The sequence below is a fragment of the Gallus gallus genome, chromosome 13 (genome assembly GCF_016699485.2).
Source record: "Gallus gallus isolate bGalGal1 chromosome 13, bGalGal1.mat.broiler.GRCg7b, whole genome shotgun sequence".
NCBI lineage: Eukaryota > Metazoa > Chordata > Aves > Galliformes > Phasianidae > Gallus > Gallus gallus.
Window position 1 is genome coordinate 2,118,624 of NC_052544.1, and position 19,627 is coordinate 2,138,250.

General features: G+C 53.4%; 2 protein-coding genes and 1 long non-coding RNA gene across 26 annotated transcripts in view; 1 reads left to right on the plus strand and 2 right to left on the minus strand.

The window, feature by feature from the left end:
• Positions 1–4,847, minus strand: part of MATR3 (matrin 3) — a 28,601-nt gene extending 23,754 nt beyond the window's left edge. For 3 of the 20 annotated variants that reach the window (XM_046900267.1, XM_046900262.1, XM_046900255.1), the window contains exon 1: positions 2,507–2,722. In XM_046900267.1, coding sequence (XP_046756223.1) covers positions 2,507–2,530 — 24 coding nt within the window. In that variant the 5' untranslated portion in view covers positions 2,531–2,722. Of the gene's footprint in view, positions 1–2,065; positions 2,723–3,034; positions 4,437–4,801 lie in introns of those variants that run through there. The other 17 variants (XM_046900265.1, XM_046900259.1, XM_046900252.1 and 14 more) reach the window with 12 other exon arrangements.
• An 11,233-nt stretch (positions 4,848–16,080) lies between these two features.
• Positions 16,081–19,113, minus strand: LOC416186. The gene is made up of 3 exons (XR_005839561.2): positions 18,028–19,113; positions 17,809–17,904; positions 16,081–16,966 (listed from the first exon to the last, which is right to left on the minus strand). It is a non-coding gene; the product is annotated as an uncharacterized LOC416186 (long non-coding RNA).
• Positions 18,653–19,627, plus strand: part of SIL1 (SIL1 nucleotide exchange factor) — a 90,722-nt gene continuing 89,747 nt past the window's right edge. For 3 of the 5 annotated variants that reach the window (XM_015293620.4, XM_046900493.1, XM_040647078.2), the window contains exon 1: positions 18,653–19,420. Coding sequence is in view for 1 of the 5 variants with exons in the window: in XM_040647078.2 (XP_040503012.1) it covers positions 19,415–19,420 (6 nt within the window). In the remaining 4 variants the exon portion in view is untranslated. The remainder of the gene's footprint in view (positions 19,421–19,627) is intronic. The other 2 variants (XM_414514.7, XM_015293621.4) reach the window with 1 other exon arrangement.

Below are 19,627 nucleotides of genomic sequence, written 5' to 3' on the forward strand. Positions count from 1 at the left end.
CACCAGGACTGCTCCACAAAGTGCTGTGCCAGCAGTGGAGTTCTGCAGAACAGAACCATGTAGGATCCCAGGCTGGACACTCCGGTAACAACGACCATATGCCCATGCACTTGCCAAAGGAAGCAGTTTCTATTCATTCACGTCAGTTTTGGAGATAAGTATTCTTACAGGCAAGGCACGTACCATCACCACTTTTTCAAAGTAAACAGATCACATAAAACGATCTAAAGACAGACCAAACCAGAGAACAAGAGCAGCATTCTAACAGAGAACTAATCGTCTTTTTTTTTTTTTTTTTAATTTTTAACTTCTGTATTTGTTCTGTTAAGCAATTAAACAGCCTTCTGACTAATCAGCGAGTGCAAGCCTGCCTGCAGGCATTTCAAGAACTGGGATAAAAGTGCATTCTTCCCCAAGCAGAACCGTGCTCCTGATGCCAGAGATGCATTCTAGCTGCAGGCGTGCCTGAAGGAAAACCCTCCTGTTTGAGTTCTGGCTGCACAACACAGTACAGAGAGCCCCACACACCGTATTAGCTCAGAAAGACAGTGGGCTATTTGGTATTAAGACTTGCTGAGTTAAAGAGTGCTGAGAAAAAATGCAAGCAGCAAAGAGGCTGCAGAGATAAAAATGCATTCATAAATTAAGAGGCTGAAATAAAATCGTTTCTCTGCAGCTTTGCTTAAAACAGCTATCTTAGAGCTGCCTCAGCGTTCAGCTCAGTATGTGTGCAAGGCAGAGAAGGGCAGCACCCAATATTTGCTTATTTCTCTGAATTCATAAGCATTTTTATGGGCACACACAAACACCGGGGACTGAAGTTTTCAGAACACAGTAACTTCAGAGAGCTTTTCCAAACAGGCACATAAACGGCTCACGGCACTGCAGCCAATGTCAGAACCATAAGCAAGAGATCTTTCCTCTGAAAAAGAAGAGCATGTATTCTTACTACGAGTTTACCTCCTTGCCCAGCACACGACAAAGGGTGGGGATACTGAGCACACATCTGCACAGGGCTCAGTTGCCAGCATCCTCGCTCACATTTCACTGTTCCATGTAATTCACTCGTGGATCATTTCCCACATTTCCGAATACAATTCCAAGACAAAAGTTCACGCGCTCCAGAATAACACATTAAAAACGTTAACATACAGTTTGCTACATTCTGAAGAGAAGGTGCTTTGATAAACTACGACTTTTAACACACGACGCCCCATGGTTCGGAGGATGGAGTGGCGCACTCAGCAACACAAAAGGCACCGGCTGCCGCTGTGCTCGCGAGGCACAGACCTGCGGGACCACGCAGGACGCGTCCAACACGCGCAGCTCCGCCTCCGCCCACGTCCAGGGGGGAACCAGAGCCACCCACCCACCCACAGCCCCAAAGCCCGAAGAACTGGAAGATGGATGGATGGAAGAGCCCTATCAGTAGCTGAGAACAGCACTGGATGTTCTTCCCAAAGGGACCGAAAGGAAAACAACCACAGACTTCAGATGGATTTTTCAGCTTCCACCCTGCAGCACAAAGGCTTCGTCGGAGCGCTGCCGCAGCCGAGGCTCACAGAGCTCGTTCTGATGTTTCGCTTATTTCAAACACGGCAGAACACACGGCGTGCAGACAGCGCGGCACCGCTTGCGGCCATTTGTAACCGCAGCCCCAATCGCACGAAAGTGAAACTGAATAGAAAGAGCGCTTCCTCCGTCACCCTCCTACGGCCTAATTCATTAATTAGCACTGGATGAATCGGCCGTCGGGGCACGCAACGCCCGGCCGCCCGTGCAGCAGGCCGGCAGCGGCGGGCCGAGCCGGGCGGGAGGCGGCGCTCCGAGGGCCGCGGCTTTGTTCGGCCGGGCCGGGCCGGGCGCTGCCGCCGGGCGGGGGCGCTGCGGGCGGCCCCGAGGGGTGGGGGGCGCGCATGCGCGCAGCGCCTCACGCAGCGGCCTCGCGCCGGGCCCGCTCCCCTCCCCCGCCACAGCTCCTAACGGTCCCTCCCGCGCTCTCCCTCCCTCCTTCCCTTCCTCAGAGCGGCGGCCGCGGCCCGGCACGCGGCGGCACCGCTCCTACCTGCGGGCCGCGGCGGCGCCTCCCGTTCGCCGTCGCACTGGCGGCGGGGGAGGGACGGGAGGAGGGACGGAGAGAAGCGGCTGCGCGACCCCGCGCACGTCCCGCCGCGCTCCGCGAGAGCGCCGCCCGCCCGCCCGCTGCCCCCCGCTCACGTGCCCGGCGGCCGCCCCGCTGCTCCGCTCCGCTCGCCGGCGCCGGCCGCCCCGCTCCGCCTGTGGGGATGTGGCCGGGCTGAGGGAGGCGCCGCCGGGCCGGGTCTCGCGAGAGGCGGAGGCCGCTCACCGAGCTCTCGCGAGAGCGCCGCCGCTCCGCCGGTCCTCGCCTCATGGCCGCGCGCTGCCGCCGGGGCGGGGCTTGGCCGCGCGCCTCTCCGCCCCCGGCCGCGGGGCTGCGGGTTCGCGCCCGCCCTCCGCCTCCCTCAGCCCCGCGCGCCGCCGTTACCTGCCCCGGGCCGCGGCCGCCCATAGTCCCGCCGCTCCTAGGCCCGGCGCCCGGCGGGACGGAGCCGTTACCTGCGCGGAGGCGTCTGTCAGAACGGGCTCCGGGCCCCGCTCGGCGCGTTAGAATGTTCTGGCAAAGGGGAAAAAAAAAAGCAACGCAAACCGGCAGCGGGGCGGCCTCCCCTCGGCACGGCCGACATTGCCACCTCGCGCCGACAGGAGGGAAGCGCGCTGCTCGCTCCCGCCCTCCGCCGGCCTTAGCGCCAAAGCGATGGGAACGTTTATCGCTTCAAATCCTTCCGTTTCGGTGTCGCGGCGCTTCCAGTTCAGTTTGTCCGCCGTCCGGGATGCTGCGCTCCGGCAGCCGCGCTGTGGGAGCCCAGCGCTCCCGGGGAGTCCCCTCAGCGCTGCCCTGCGTGCCCGGGGAGCACCGGGGGCAATAACGGAAGTGGGGGCAGCAGGGCTGGCACAAAGAACACATTAAGGAACGTGAGGGCTCGGTGGCGATGGCGGGGAGCGCGGCTCTTACCTGATGGAACGGAAAGCAGCGCAGCTGTCTGCGCCCAGAGCAAATCACACAGCAAAGCGTGCAGTGCTGACAAACAACCACGGGTCGGCGTCTCCTGGGTGCCAAAGCCGCTTCGGGTTCCTGACTTCATTCCAGCCCCGCTATTTTGCTGCCCATGGGTTTCATCTCCATCCCCTTTGCTGAGCAGAGCTCTGCAGTGCACCCCAAGCACTGCTGCCAGCAGCAGGCGAGCTTTGGGGTCACACCAGTGAACCCTCTGTCCCCTCCTACTGCTTTTTGTGTCAGAGTGCAGCCCATCCTCAAAGCCTCAGACTCAACCCAGAGATTGAAACTACCAGACCATTATTGCAAAAACAGTTTTGCAAGGAAAGAAGTCAGCTGGCACGTGTTCGTTGTCCACATGGCTCCTGCTTCCTGTGGCTGAGAGCAGTACTCCTACTGCTTGCCAAGTTTCAGAAATACAGGAGAGATCTGTGAGCCAGGATGTCTGTTTCTCGGCAGGTTAAAAGCCTTAGCCATGAGAACACAACCCCCGTCCCTCCTGATCACAGCAGCAGCAGCCAGCCTGCGTGCCCCACAGCTTCCCCCAGTTCAGCACTCAGCACCGTGTGCCCAGGGAAACAGCACCAGGTGTTTGGGGAAGGGGCAGGCTCACATCACTGCCTCTCATTTTATTTGTACACAGATGGCACATCAGCTACAGCGGCATCTGTACATTAACTGAAATGTAACGTGACTCAAAACCACAGAACAACTTGGAAAACTGCCCTGAAAGCTGCTCAGCCTGCAGCGTTTCACAGACGTGCACAGAACACAGAGCTCTGCTCACCACACTGGGCCAGGTCAGGCACTACAGTGGGAGTGATACCCCCCCTTCTCAGTTACCCACTTTTGAATTAAGCAGCATCTTCCTCTGAACCCATAACAGTGCAGGAGGAGGGGAAGGAAGCCGTGGCACAGATCTCCCCGCAGAAGCAATGGAGGGAAGCGTGCACGCATGGCAGGGTGCTGTGTTACCTCCCTGCCCCCCTCGGCTGCATTCAGCACCGCAAATCCTCCCATATCCAACAGCCGTCCCGCACAACAGATACAACAGTGACCGAGTTTAAGGAAGTTTAATAAACAGGCCAAAGAAAACAATACGACTTCGAACCAGCAGCGAGCATGGTTTAACCACCAGCCAACTGAGAAATTCTCATTATACCTCACACGCAGCGCCCTTCACCACTTCCATGTGCTAAGGCCGGATCCTGAAACCATCGCTCCTCTGGGAGCAGCGCGGCTCCCGAGCTTCCTCGGCGCAAACCCTCCCACGTGGGACCTTCAGAGCAGCGCCGACAGCTCCTTTTGTTTCGTCTTTCGTTTCTTCGGACAGCCCGCAGGAACGCGCAAACCCACGTGCCTGCAATTAAAGCACACACAGAAGCGTTAACGCGAGTCGTACCCACCCCTTCCTTACCACTCCGTCCCCCGGCCTCCGTTTTCATTCGAAAGTCGCGGCATTAAACGAGGCGCTCCACGGAGAGCCGAGCTCCGCGCCGAGCGCTGTCCGCATCCCATCTAGGAGCGGCTCCACCCGCCGGAGCCCCCCACTCTCGGCACGCGGCGGCTGCCGATCCCCGGCGCCGCGGGGCCAGAACGGCACGGCGGGCCGGGGCTGCGCGGCAGCGCGCTGCTCTGCCAGCGGCATAACACCGCCCGCGCACGGCAGCGGCGGGAGGCTGACTACCGCTGGGCGCAGCTCGGCGCTGCGGGACACGCACTCACCGCAGCCCGCAGCCTCACCTCGCGGCCGCCCGCGCCCGAAGAGGCCGCGCCCCGCCGCGCCGCCGGGGTGGTTCCGCAGGCGCCGCCCCTCGAGGCGGGCCCGGGCCGGGCCGCTCCCCCAGGCGGGCGCAGGGCGGGCGGTACCGCCCGGCAGCCGCTGTCCGCGGGGCTCTGGTGTAGCTGAGCTTTGGTTCGACAGGGGTGAAGTAGGCTTCTGGAGCCCCTTATTGACTCAGCAGGCTTCTGGAGCCCCTTACGTCTTTGTAGTGCCGGCTGGGCCGCGCGGAGTTCAGGGATGCTCCGTCTAGATGAGAGGAGCTCTTATGAAGGCTGGCGGTGCTGCTGTCTGAGATAGCTTCTATCTCTAATCTGCCTTGAGACAAAGCGTCTCGACTCATCAACTCCTGCCACTGCACCTGTGGGAGAAAAAGAGAATGCATTTAGCTTCCACCAGGCCAAGATGAACAACAGGCCCAGCGAGTGCCTCAGTATCAAAGAATAATGAGATATTTGCTGACATCGGCTGTAGCTGAAATCCTGCCTGGGAGAGGAGGAAGGACGGCACAGTTAAGCAGATGAAACCCCTATGAAAGCTGTTGGCAGCCGCTCAGCCCGGCAGGCAGTGCTGCGCACAGCGCTCTGCAGGCAGCTCAGGCACACAGGAGGACCTGCTGCCCTGCCAGGCGCTGCCTGCACTCACTGTGTGGTTGTCCTCGGCTCGGCAAGCCCGTGCTTGGCAGGGCTGCTGCGGCACGGGTCCCAGGCAAGGCACTGCCAGGCTCAGCCTGTCCCAGGAGCATTCTCTCAGCAGTCAGAAGGGCTGTGGTAGGTGTGGGGGTACGTTTGCCAGGAAGCTGTGGTGGGAGTGCGCTTGACTTGATAGCCATGGCAGAGCTGACATGCTTCACTTGGCACAACAGCTTTTACCCAGGGTTCATAAGTGATGTGCAAGCGTGTGCTGGAGCCTGCCTCACTGCACGAGATGAAACAGTGCTCCGTGCCCGATTACTAGACAGGAAAACTGTGCAGGAACACAAGGAAACCTACGTTGTGAAGTTAGAGGGTGTTCCTGACATTGAGATTCACTGACTTCTGATATTTGACATTCAGAAAGCTTTTGAAGCATCTCCCTGGTGCTGCTGGAAACATCTGAAGGTTACGAGTGAGGGCCCCACACTGCACTCATGAATTACACAGGTTCAAACTGGAGTGGCTGCTTAAGCAGCCTGCTCAGGGCTTGGCAGGGCTCATTGTCTGGGCTTCAAGAGAAGATCATGAAGTACCCTCTGTGATTGCAATTACTTGTCCCTCCATCACCATAGCTTTGCATCAGCCTTGGTGATAACCCCGGATTTTCTATCCTGGAGCACAGCTGAGGAAATACGGTCCTTCATTCCTGGCATGCCTCCTTTGGCGACTGTTGTTCAGGCCCTTTCCAGTCTGACCATCCCGTTTGGTTTGTGTGCAGCTGGGGTGATGTGCACCATTGGCAGCACATGCTGGGAGGATCTCTTCTAAGCACTACGTCTGTGGGAAATTAGTGATGGGATAACCCCATGGAGACACCTCACATGTGACAAGACCAAGGGCTCCACCGATGGGCTGTGTCAGCCTGTGGGGCAGCTCTGTGGAGTTCTGGCACGGCGTCCTCTTGCTGGGATATTTGAGGGATAGGATGGGGAAAGTTAACGAGCTGTGAGCCTCAGTGCTAAATGGAGAGCACCTAACGCTCCTCACCTGGAGCACCAGTGTCCCTCCCAGCACAGAGCCGTGGCTGTTGTGCACTGAACAAGCCCAGCACCACCTGGGACAAGGCAGGGTGGTAGGCTTTGTAGGAGAGGAGCAGCCTGTGTGTGAGCACGTGTCCCTGCACCCAGGAAGAACATCTGCCCCCCTTGGGCAGGAAGCAGTTGACTGTCTCATCCTGCCTTGTGTGTGTGCAGTGCAGTGCAAGGGGTAAGCAGACAGCTGGCTGCCCTGTGCTCTGTTTCCTGACAGCTGATGCAGCTGGTGTTTGTTTTCAATGCCTCTAGCTCCACAGACCCTGTGTTTCCTGTGCTGATTCTCCATGCCCTTTAGAGTGCATCTCAGCATTCAAGTTGGTGTGGATGCTTACAACAAAGCTGACCTCACTGAACTCTCCAGCTTCAATCAGGGAAGAAAAGTGCCTTTACTGCTTGAATGTGGCACTGTTTCCTTCCACGCTGAAAGAGAAAATTAGCCCTCAGTACCTAAAGAGAGACCTAAATCAAATTCTTCAGCCTGGAAGAAATTGCTTTCTTAGCCAGAGAATTGAACTAGAAGGATAAATATTAATGAAATGAATCATTTTCACTCTCTCGAAGCAAGAGTAGGGACTTCTCTGTCAGAGACAGATTTCCTCTTAGCCCCGGACTTGTTAAACAGGGGTACTTCTGGGCTTTCCATCTGCCAGAACAAAAGCCACGTGCTTCATTAAACTCCACAGAGGGGACCCTGCGGTCTCCACTTCCCAGCTATAATCACAAGATGGCATTACAGACTTAAAAGCAGAGCTGGCTCTGCTGAGGGGCTGCAGCTCTTTCCCAGACCCTGGGGTGTTCAACCCCACAAGGCCTCTAAAGAAGCTGTGGACTTAACCCTGCCTGCTGAGCTTTCCATAGATCTGAGCCTTCAACACTTGCTTTTAATCGTGTCACTTTAATGTCAAGACTGTAGTTTAATCACGCAGCGTGTGGAATGAGTCGCTGCAGCGGTCGCTCCTGTAATCCATGAGCAATCTAATTGCACTGATTTAAGCGAGTTTTAGTTTTGACAGTCAATGGCACACACAGCATTTTCATCTTGACCTGCAACACCTCGGGCTCTTCCACTGCATCCTCTGCCCTGGAGTAGACACTGCTAATCAGACCAGATGGTGGAGTAGTTTAAGATGTGGCTGAAGGGAGGCAACGGTGAACCACAAGTAAAATGCATCTCGGTCATTTCTGTTGGAAAGCACATTTAGAGCTATCTTTTGTTTGACCAAGTATGATTTGGGAGAGCAATAGTAAAGCTTTCAATAATTCACAGCTGTAAAATAAAAACAAAAGAGAAAAAAATGCTCCTCTCGGATATGTGGGTCTTGTTAAAAACCAGAGTGCTTCAAGTGTGGCACACAAAGCCCTGCTGCGTTATCCCTCTGAGTCCCTCAGCACCGCCCCTGGCATGACCCTGAGCAGGACAGGGCTGAGGGACACAGCTCTGCCTCACCCCTCAGTGGGGAAGCTCCTGCCCCACAGTGCTGCTTCCTTCACACTTGGAATCTCAGAATCAGTCAGGTTGGAAAAGACCTTAAAGATCATTGAGTCCAACCACAACCTAGCCATACTCCCCTAACTCTAACAACCCTCCACTAAATCAGGTCGCTGAGCACCACATCCAATCAGTTTTTAAACACATTCGGGGTTGGCTCATGTGGGGCTGCACTCCCTTCAGCTGCTGTTGGCAGATACCTCGCTGTGCCCTGTTCAAGCTTCCCAAGTGCATTTGTTTGTTGAACGTTACACACTGCGTAGCCCTGAAGGTACCAGAAGCTCTTAGTGACCCTGACCCCACCTGCCTCCACCTACACCCACGGGCTGGGAGCCCTGTTTAAGCTCAGCCTGTGGTTTCATGCGCTCCATGAATGATGCTGCAGCGGGGTCTGGCTCCAGGCTTTCTCCTGGACAGACTTCTTGGACATGCATTGCAGCTGTGTCCCCTCCCCTTTCTCAGAGGGACTTCTGACCCATGTTGTAGCCATGTCTTTGATCTCAGTCTCATGTCCTCTTCTTCCTGCCTGGACTCCGCGGTGGGCCCTGAGTGTCTGCGTGCTGTGATGGGCCCTGTAATCAGTGCCTGGCTCTGCCCACTGCTCTCAGGCCTGGGGGACACTGCCTGCTGGGGAGGATGGTACTGCTGCTGGGCTCATCTTTGCTCTATCCCCGTATCTCCCTTAGGGGGCAGCTGACACTCGATCTTACCTTCTTGTAAAAGCAAATACAAAAACTCTCTATCTGCATCGACTCTACAATACCATGGACCTTCTTGGGACCCCATGGGAAGGGATGTCCTGCTGCGATGTTCCCTTCCTGTAACAGGGCTGTGTTAATGCAAGCCTCAGTTTTCTTGCAGGCAAGTGGGCACTCCAGGCTTCATTCACCAGTGCTTCCCTGTGAGAACAACGCTGTGAGATGCAGCAGTGGTCTCACTGCACCTCCATCCCTGGCTAAGGGCCCCACAGCCTCCCAAAGGCCCTTTGGATTCATTTTTTTTGGAAGCCAGATCTGAGACTGTAGCTGGATAAGACCCTCTGCATGTCTCCCCTTCAGGCCTGCCTGTGTCTCTTCTCGCTGCCAGTGCCTGGCTCTTTTACTGTTCAAAGTGCACTCAGGCGACTCAGGCATCTGTGCAGTTTTCCCTTGGTTCTCATTTAACTGCAGAGCAATTTCTTTTTTCCCTTCGGTCTCTCACAGAGCTCTGCAGATGCTCTGCTCTCTTCCCCTCCCTTCCATTCCCTTCTCTGAGCTCCCCTCTAGCTGAGTGCCCTCCCCTGCTGTCCCCCTTCTTTTCCCAATACCCATTTAACCCTATTTTTCTCTTCTCTCTTTCCCTCCTGTGCTCTCATCCAGAAGATACATTGCATATTGTCACCTCTCTGTTACTCAGTGCCTTTCATCTAACAGATCCTAAAACACCTCCTTGGCACAGCAGAAGCGATGTGCTGATCCCACAGAGGTGGGCTCTTGGGCTGTTCTGCATGTCACCTTCTATGTCAAAAAGCAGTGGCTACACAGGTTCTGAAATGATTCCAACTGATAGTAAGACACTGAAACCCAGATGCTCTGATTGCCATTTTGCTGATGCTGGTTTGATTCTGTGAGGTCTTACCAAGCCTGACTTGAGTCCCAGGGGAGTTCTGGCAGTGCTGGTACGTGGAACAGGGTGATGCAAGCATTGCAGATGCATGCTCAGGTTGTACGCCTGGTAAACATGGGGTGGGCGAGCCAAGAAAGGAACAAGTATTTTAGATTGGAGTTAGCTGGAAATAAATTACTCTATTTCTATAAAAAAGAAGGAAAAAAAACATTCTTAATTAGGACAGAAACCTCCAGTTAGGCTTTTTTAAAGGGAAAACCTAAAAATACCATTTTGCTTTGGTTTGAAACCTATTTTTGTTATTCAGACTGTAAGATAAAACACATTTGAATCGATGATGCACTTCACAACAAAAAATATATCCCTTTTCACCCTGAAAGTGCTGAAATGGGTTGTTTCAAATTTTTCAACATTTTCCCTTTTCCTAAAAACCCAAATTTTTAATTTAGCTGAAATATCTTTTTCTTTCCTTTCCTTTTCCTTCCTTCCTTCCTTCCTTCTTTCTTTCTTTCTTTCTTTCTTTCTTTCTTTCTTTCTTTCTTTCTTTCTTTCTTTCTTTCTTTCTTTCTTCTTCTTCTTCTTTCTTTTTTTTTTTTCTTTTTTTTTAAGGAATCTCTTGATTTTTCTTTCCCCCCAGAAGCTTTAATTAGAATTTACAACCATGAGTGATTCTTAGCAGTGTGATGAGCAGCTGGAACGACCACACTGCGCAGCCCTCTCAGCTCTGGGACTTCCAAGCCAGCCCCAGCTGGCAGGATGTAGCCCTCTGCAACATTTTAGCCTTGTCTAGTCACTGAATTTCTTTCTTTTTCTTCCACTCTTTCTCCTCTGAGAATTAGTTTTTACCAGTGCAGCATGTCTAACACAGTCAGGGAACTTCACAGTGAGTTGAAATCACATTGATTTCCAGAGGAAGATGCTGCATACTAATTCCTCCTGCCTTCTTCCCGTGAGGAAAGCAGGTTAACAGCTTCAGGAAAGCACCCTGATTTGTAGATGTTGTGTTCCCCATCAGTCAGGACAGTCTGTGCGACCGTCATGGGAAGGAAGGGAACCTTGACTGGTCTGACTGGCTCCTGGCTCTGAAGCTGGCATTGCTGGTAAAGTGAAGCACATGGAGTTCATGCAGAATGTGCTAAGCCTGAGGAGAGCTGAACCTAGGATGAACTGAAGGCTGTGTCATTGCAAGAGCAACTTGGTGGCATCTAAGACAAAGAGTGGGTGAGTCTGCAAATTGCCCCCAGTGGCGGTGCCCCTCCAGTTGGATCGGGGTGCAAGGTAGGGTTTGTGTCATGTGAATGCACTTGAAGAAGAGGGGAGAAGGCATGAAGAAATGGAAGTGGTATAACTGCTCTGAGGGACTTCATTTCCCTGCTCTATCCTCTTTTTTGATATATATATTTACTGCAATTTACATTCATAATACATAAAAGGGTTTCCACATTTTAGAAAATCAGTCTCCATCATGGGACACAAGCCAAGGGACCAGCACTGCATGTTCTGCTGCACTGGGAACTGGTGACTATTGGTGCTTACTAGCTTCCCACTGGTGAGCTGGAGTGCCAGTGGAAGAACCGTGGGTCCAAGGTGCTCTGCAGCCCCCACAACATGCCACGCAACTCATGACAGTAAAGCTGTTTTCATCTGTCATCTTTTCTCATGGAAATATACCTTGGTTGTTTCTGGACAAGGGGAGCTGGGCTGGAAGGTGGTTTTGGTGGATGGAGCCATTATTAAACTTGTAACACAAATGAATCCTGCAAGACCATTCCCTCTGCAGTTGGGATATCTCCAACAGAAGCACTGTTAATGCCAGTGACATTGCAGAGAAGACAGTGCCCAACAGCTGTCAACTGCAAACGTTTCTTTGCAAGGGGAAGGTGTGTTACAGTTAACGTGAGCAGTGCTTTGTTAAAACCAAATGCAAAGGGCAGCCCTGGAGTGGGGATTACAGCAGTGCCTTTATTTCAGGGGCTCTCCTCCCCCACGTTCTGCAGGGTTTGGCTCTCCCTTTCCTCTCCCCTTTCTCCTCTCCTTATTTGAAGAACAGCAAAGCAATAAAACAACATTTCCACTGTGTTAATCCTACTGTCCCGAGGATTTACTGGGGTCTCTCACCCCTTGCTGCTATGTTAATGCTGAAATGTAGTGGTAGGCGGCAGAAGAATAAGAAGTCCCTTCAGTTACTGAGAGAGCCCCAGCGCCCAACAGAAAGGCACCGCAGAGAGTCTCAGTGGCTTCTGGGGGCTGACTGAAGCTTCTTACAGTTGGAGCCCCCTGCAAAAGCCCTCTCAAAGGGAGCAGAGCCTGTGTTCATCCCCACTCTGCTGTTGTGCTGCTTTTGATTCCCATTGGTGCTGTGTGAAATGAAAGGATGGAAGAATGAAGGAAGACTCCAGGTCCAGTAGGCAGCAAAGGCATCCCAAAGGTGTCCAGGGCCATTTCCCCTCAGTGCAGGGCTGAGGCATCAGCCAGTGATGCTTCTCTCTGTGTCTGGGATAATGTTTGCATCCTGAAACCTTCTGAGGGCAAAGGAAGTGACAGCATGAATGCGGAAGACAAAAGGCATAGTGGTGGAGTGGGAGAGAGGACATTCGAGCCTGCTCCTAAAACTCCTATAAGCTGTTTCACATGCCCAAGTGGATTTGCCAAGCTTCTGCAGCAGCCCTATGTGCGTGGCTCAATGCTGGTAAGGGCTTATCTCCTTTGCTTAGAGACAAGTCCACTCCTTCAGCCTGTCCCATCTCACTCCTCCTCCTCCCCCACAAAACAGTCATTACTATCTTGATGATCTTTAGGCGGTATTAAACGAGAGGGAGGTTTCCATACAGAAGTCTCACTGTGATTAATGGATTAAGAGATTTTGTGAAAATTAAAGCTTTCCTTCATACTTCACGTTTTTAGCTCTTCAGCTGTTGCTTCTACCCTTCTACACCAGCACCAAAATCCTTGTAGACGGGGGGAGCAAGAAGGCACTGGGGGGAGGCAGGGGTGCAGCCTGGCTTGCTTATCCCTTCTGCTGATATTTTTCTCCATGAAGACCCAGAGATTTGGCTGTCAGCATCCTCCAGCAGAGCCAGAGTGATGCTGGATGTTCTTCACTTTCCTCAAAGCTTCACCCTGCCAAGCCCCAGGCAGAGCTCACTGCTCACAGCATTTGCAGAGACAAGAAGGCTATGAGCAGGGCAAATTTATATACAAAACAACCCAGGAGATGGGGTGTAAATACCTCTGTATTTACATATTTAACATTGTGATTCAGGATGCATGATGAGGAATCGGTACACTCAATGGAAAGTTGAGGCAAAACAGAGGAAATGAAAAAGTATCTGCAAGTGGCAGCTCAGACGAGAGACTGGCAGCCTTGAGGGTTTCCAGCAGCAAAAAGGCTTTCAATTACTGCTGCGTGCTGCTGCTCGATAACATCTTCATTTCCCCTGCCACACTGCTGGCAGGCTGCAGACAGGACGAATTGGGAAAACAGCTCCTTGCTTCATTGTCGCCTTCTCTCCACTGTGGACATGGCCGGCTGTTTTCCCAAAGCATTGTTGGTATGGGGATACGGAGCTGGGGCCCTAACAATTCACAGTTCATCTTGTTGCTGATTTATGGGGCTGTTTGCTTCCCAGGTGCCAGTAGATACCGTCCTCCCTTGAAGCTCAGGTACAAGCAAAGGACACCCTGATGGTGGGGTCCCCCCTGCATCACCTAGCTCCGAGGGAGCCAAACTTCTGAAATCCTAAACCGAGATATTAAGCAGCTGCATCACCTTAACTCAGCCCTTGTGGGCTGTCTCAGGGGCTGCAACTGATTTGCTTTTACATATACTGGCACCATATGGGCTCCCAGGAACTGTCTGGCACAACTGATGCGCTTCCCTGGTGCTCTTCTGTTAGCCAGTGTTACTGAACACAGTGTGGGGGCTGGTAACCATTTGTAACTAACATTTGACACCGTGAAACTGTCCATTGAGCAGCAGCAGAATGCAGGTGCTGACACAAAGTAAATATCCCCAAGTGACAAGCAACAGGATCCCATGCATGCAGTGTGGTGGAAAGGAGTCGCAAATGCTCTGCTGGACCACTTCAGAGCATCCAGCACTAGGTGTTGGTGAGCAGTGATAATTTTAAGTCCATTTTTGCAGGGGATAACTTCTCATAACAGTTTTCTCTCCCTTAAGCATGCAGCACTGCCAAACTTTACAGTCTCCTTGTTTCCACCTAATGAGAAGTGTTTTATTAGGTGCTCTAGTGTTATCTCCCAAACCAGTGTGGGCTGTGGCCCAGAGATGCCCCAGCTGTGGGGATGAGGACGTAGCAGCACTGGATATGACCCTGAGGACACTGATGCAACCAAGCTGCAGCCTGCAGCCCCAGACCTGTTGCAGTAGAGCTGGCAGCCATAAAAACTTTATGATCCCTTTGCATCTGTTACGCACCAGTCTGGTCCCTTTGCTCTTGTTCCATGCTTTATTCTCCTTTCTGCTTATAAATCATGTGTGACTTCATAGGAAATGGGCTTTGAATTGATCACCTTTGCAGCTTTATCTAATTTAATCAAAACCCAATATAAGATGGAAGCAAGTGAGGGAATCCTGGGTGTCCAGTGGGAAGCGCGTGTGTAATAAACCGCTCTGTTGAGAGGAATAACATTGCCACAACTTGTGGTGGAATGCCGGGGTCATCTAGAGCTGTGGGGCTCTGGAAATAACCCGGGTCCTGCTGCAGCCGCAGGGCTGAGCCGTCCCACGGATGCACCCGACTGGGAGAAGTGGTGTTGCAGGCTGACACTCGCTGGGATCGCAGCCCCGGGCTCTGCATCAGCTTGCCCGCAAACCTTCATGCTTCATCTCCAGCACTGGCCCTGCTGGCACAGCTTCCCCAAGAGCGGGATGGTCTCTCAGCTCATCGTGTCCCATTAACCACTCCAGAGCCTCCAAGCGATTGACAGCAAAGCCCCATTCACCCACCAGCTGCAGGCAAGATGGATTTTTTTTGATGGCAAGCAGAATAGCATTTGGGCTGGTGGGGATTGGAGACTGCAGGCATTGCTTGGCTGATTATCACAGCGATTTGGAGAGGGTGATATTGAAACGGCAGAACTGGTCCTGCAGAAGCTGCTGGGTCCCAGCAGTGAGAGCAGAGATGCAGCCTCCAGGATCTCTAATTGGCATCTCTGGGAGGCAACATAGGCCTCAGCTCCAGCACAGGACAGGAAGAAGAAGGAGATTCAGACATGTGGGAACACTGTGCCCAGGGAGGGGAAAAAGAAGAATAAAGCAGGCAAGATGGGTAAGAAAGAGCATTTCAAAAGGATGCGGGGCAGCCCTGCAGCTGTGATGCCATCCGCTAAAGTCTGTCCTTTCCAGATACATCTGCACTACAGAAATAGCCTGCACTGCACTCAGGCTGGGTCACAACTCACTACTTGTGTTGTAAAGATGCATTTCATCATCTCAGTGTGGAAACTACCTGGCCATAGCTATTACCAGAGCTCTGGGAGGCAAAGGAGCACTGAGCCAGAGCTGCAGCTCTTTACGCAATTACATTGGTGGAACCTGAATTTAATCTGGTTTTTTTTGTTTGTTTGTTTTGTTTTTTTAAACAGCAAGAAACAAGAGGATGAGGGGAAGGAAGGGAGGAAATGTTAGAGAGGAACAGTGTTTTGGACAACAAATCCACCTATTTACCTATTTTGGTGCAAGTGTAGAATGCAAAGCCCAGACCTGACATCTGGAAACTCGACAGAAGTTGTCTTCACCCTGTTGAGTATGCTCATTGTCCAGGAGGACAACACATTTCAACATTTCATGCTGCATGGTTCACCTCTCCAGCCTCAGCCCTGAGAACTGCTTGTCTGTGGAGCCAGCACACTCCAACACCACTACCCATGTGTAGGTTTGGGAAACAGCTGCGAGTGCTGAGCTCCATGCAGGCTGAGCGTGAAATCTTCCCCAGACACCAAGCCATTACTCCACAACCATTATCCCTCCTTAAACGTTCTGTGTGCTCATTGCTCACTGGGCACTGTGCTTCTGGTGAGCGCTTGGTGCAGGGATACCGTTTATGATCTTGGCTTTGTTTTAGAAAACAAAAAGTAACACAAAACCCTCCTGGTTTGCTTTTTGGAAACACAATAGGAGTCAACAGGAGAGCGGCTCCAGCAGAGCACACAGCAGTCCTGAGTAAAAACCCACATGCCTTTCACTGAAGGAAAACTGAATTCGTGACCAGGTGGCCCCAGTTACCCTTTGTCCCTCAGCACTGTCCTCCAGCCCCAGCTGTGGGACAGCCCCAGAGCTGTGCCCATCGGCTCTGCTCCAGCACAGTGCGAGAGCACCGTGCCTGCCCTCCCCCCATCAATGAAACTGCTTGCAAAAATCAAGACATTATGGTCTGTGGCAAAGGCAAGGAAAAGTTTTACCAATTCAGCTTCTCTTTTATTTGATTCCCTGGAGCAAAATCCTGAGCATGCGCTTGAAGCCGAGCAGCAGAAAACAAAGCCTGCCTTTAGCAGGAAGGTGTTTAAACACAAGGAATCAATTGCATTAAGTGCAAATTCATGGGCTGACACCAGCATCTGGGGGCAGAGTGGCTGCTCACTGCAGTGTGCGATGCTTTGGGCTGCGGGGAGCAGTGGCTCTGTGTTCGTTAGTGCTCTGGGCCAATAACAGTGTCCAGAAGTGGCTGTGAACAGATACAGCTGAAGTCTGATGGATTAATGCTGCCTCCCACCAATGCAGCCCGTGATCCATCAACTACCTATCTGCTTTGTCCTTTTCTCCATTCTTTCACAATCTAAATAGTGCATTTTATAGTCACTGCTAAGTGATGTGATCAACATCAATTACCTACTAAAAGAGAATCAAGTCCCGATTTAAAATTAAGTGTCGCATTTTGCCATGTTCTTTATATGTAGCCAACAGAATAATTGCAGTGACATAAAAACTAATTACACAACTCCACAATTAGGCCTCCCTCCTAGCGCTGTGATTGCCTTTAAGTACATTGATAAAAAATTATTCCCAGCCCCACATTATTCTCTCACACCCATCTTTTGGAAGAACCCTCTATCCCATCAGATCAAACAGGCATTGTTGAAGAACTCAGTCTTGAAATGCAAAAGATAATGCATGCAGAGCATGTTTTTTAAATCTCTTTGATGTGTGAGCGATTTCAGAGGAGGGGATTAGGCTGGTATTGCCCGCGGATGCAGCACACTTCTCTCTGGACCAAGCATCTGAGTGAGACTTCGCAGGCTGCCTGGGGCTGGCATCCGATGCCGCTCCTGCTGGGATCAATGGCACAGGCTTCCACCTTTCACTGCAGCTCCCAAGCGCCCAGAAGAGGCTGTGGGTCTGCAGGAGCCATGGGCATGTCCCGGAGGGTTTGATTCTGCACTGGAGCAGGGCTCCACCATCATGGCTCAGCTCCTCCTATGGGGCCCAGGCCCACAGCCCCCTCAGCTCAGCCACCCCCAAGGCAGCAGTCACTGCAGCCCTCCCTTCCCTGAAAGCTGGGGGATGTTGGGATTCATGTTTTATGCCAGATCTGTCTTTCAGGGAAGGAGGACTTCATTCTCAGTGCTGCAAAAGATTTCCAATAAAACCCCAATAAACAGGAGACCTGAGGTGGAGCTTACGCAAAGAAGCTCTTTGCCTCCTGCTGATGTTCCTCCAACACCCGCTGCCTGAATCTTATCTTTTATCTACTATCTGCTACAAAGCAATTATGTCCTGCAGCCAAGGCTCTTTGCTGCCCAAGGATGGAGTACAGCATTCCTGTGGGCTGTGCTGGAGGGAAGGATGAACCCTGTGTCACACCTCCCCATCAGGGCAGGGTGTCCCCAGCAGTCACCACCAGTTTGCAACCCACCATCCCACTGGAGAGATGCCCCTGCTCTCACTCTGGCTTATCCCTGGTTCTGGGACTCCCAGTCAGAGTCCGTGGGAGACCTTCAGCCCAGGGGGGTCAGGCCCTGTCCAGAGCTGGGGGCAGCGCTGCTTTGTGGAGCAGGGGGTGGGGGAAAGGGCTGCAGCACCTGATGCTTCAGCTCTGTGCATTCAGGCACCAGGAGCTGTGCCTTGCCAAAAATCACACACCTGGCCAAAAAAAAAAACTATCACGTACCTGAAAAATCACGGCACTGAAGCCCAATAAATCTGTGAGGCACTTCCAATAGGCTTTGTGGGCTTCGATTCTGAACCTGAGGTGTTTATATCCAACCTGGAAAGATTGAAAACATTTCATTTACTTTGAACTAACGCGGAGACTTTCCTACAATCAATCACCTGCTCCTGGAGGCACACAAAGCACATGAGGTGTGAGAGAGGAGGACTGAGTTCTCACCTGTGGCAGCACTTGGTGCTATGCCCGCCAGAGCTCTCAGCACCGCTGATGGTGTGAGGGGTGAAGCCGGCTGCTGGCGGGCACAGCTTGCTGCTCTCTCCTCCATTATACCGCACCCACAGCGACCTCCTGCCTTCCTCCGGGGGATGCCAGGTGCCAAGCCTGAGATTAACGCCCTTCATTCTCCCTCGCTATCTGCCTCAGCGCGGGAGAGGAGTGCAGGGGGTGCCCACAGCAAAGGGCAGACCCACGGCAGATCACGGAGGCGCGACTGTCACTTCCTCTGACCACCCAGCACAGGGGGACAGCGGCTGCAGCCACCCGCTGTGACCAGCAGCCCTGGGAGAACTCTCGCAGCGCTCTATCGGCCCTTTTCACTCTCCTGTCAGCAGTGGGGACGCGCGGGCCCTCGAGCAGCGCTGCGTCCCCCAACCACGCCGCAGGGAGGCGACGATCAAGGAAGGTCCCTCCCTGACTTCTGCTGCTTATGTGACTTTAACACCGGTAAGGAACAGCTCCGCGAGCAAAACGCTCGCGCCCGGCCACAAACACAGGGCTGAAGGCGGAGTCTCCACAGCGCAGCCGCCCCTCAGCCGTGTTCCCGCCCTCAGCCGTGTTCCCGCCCGCGGCCCGGCGGAGCGTGCGCAGTGCGGAGCGGTGAGTGGGGGGGTGCGGGGTACGTGAGGGCCGTCCCTGCGGTTCTATAAAGGAGCGGGACGGATGGAGGCAGCCTCCTGGCCTCTCGTTTTGTAGAAGTAGCCAAAAAAAAAAAAAAAAAAAAAAGGCCACTCAGAGCGCTGTGGGAGAGCTGGGTCGTGCCCAGAGCCGTCGTGCCCTCACGGCGGCGGAGTTCCGGTGTCCGAGCACACGGGTGCCGCTCGGGGCCGCCGCGGAGGTTTCGTTCCGCGCACGCCGAGCCGCGGGGCCTGGGTTGGAAGTTACACGGGGCTGCTCGTGGAGAGTGCGCCCGTGTGGGGCTCTGTGCACGCACTGCTCGAGCGCTGCCCCAGGGCGTTTAGCTTCGGCGGCTCGTACTGCGTGTGAGGAGCGGTCACGGCTGGGCCTGCGCCGAGTTACAGCTGGGCTGGTACCTGGAAGCAGACAGTCACTTTAATCACCCAGCTGTGATTAAGCTGAGTGTGAGGAGCGGGCGGAGCGCTGTCATCTGCCCCAGCACTGCTGCGGCCCTGCTGCTCGCCGTGAGGCCATCTCTGCTCTAGGGGTAGTGCCAGCAAGGGATGGGCTTCATGCTTTCTCCAGCCTTACCACGGCCAAGCTGGCTCACACGGGTATTTGTGAGCTGCCTGCAAGGCGTGGCTGTGGTGGAAGCATCCCAAATATTGTCCCGGAGACCTCTGCCAAGCACTCCACTGTAGGAGTGCAGCTGATGGAGGTAAGAACGGTGTCTGCAGGTTTCTTCTGCACAGCTGCGTGTTTGCAGACTTGAAGGGACGTAAATATTTTCCTATAACATAAATCAGCTGGAAGCAGGCGATTCCTGCTGAGTCTTCACTGCCCCTTGGCCTGCAGAGCGCTCCCCATGCCCTGGAGGAAGCTGCTTTGGTTCTGCCACTCCCAGTGAGTCCTTTCTCGCTGTTGA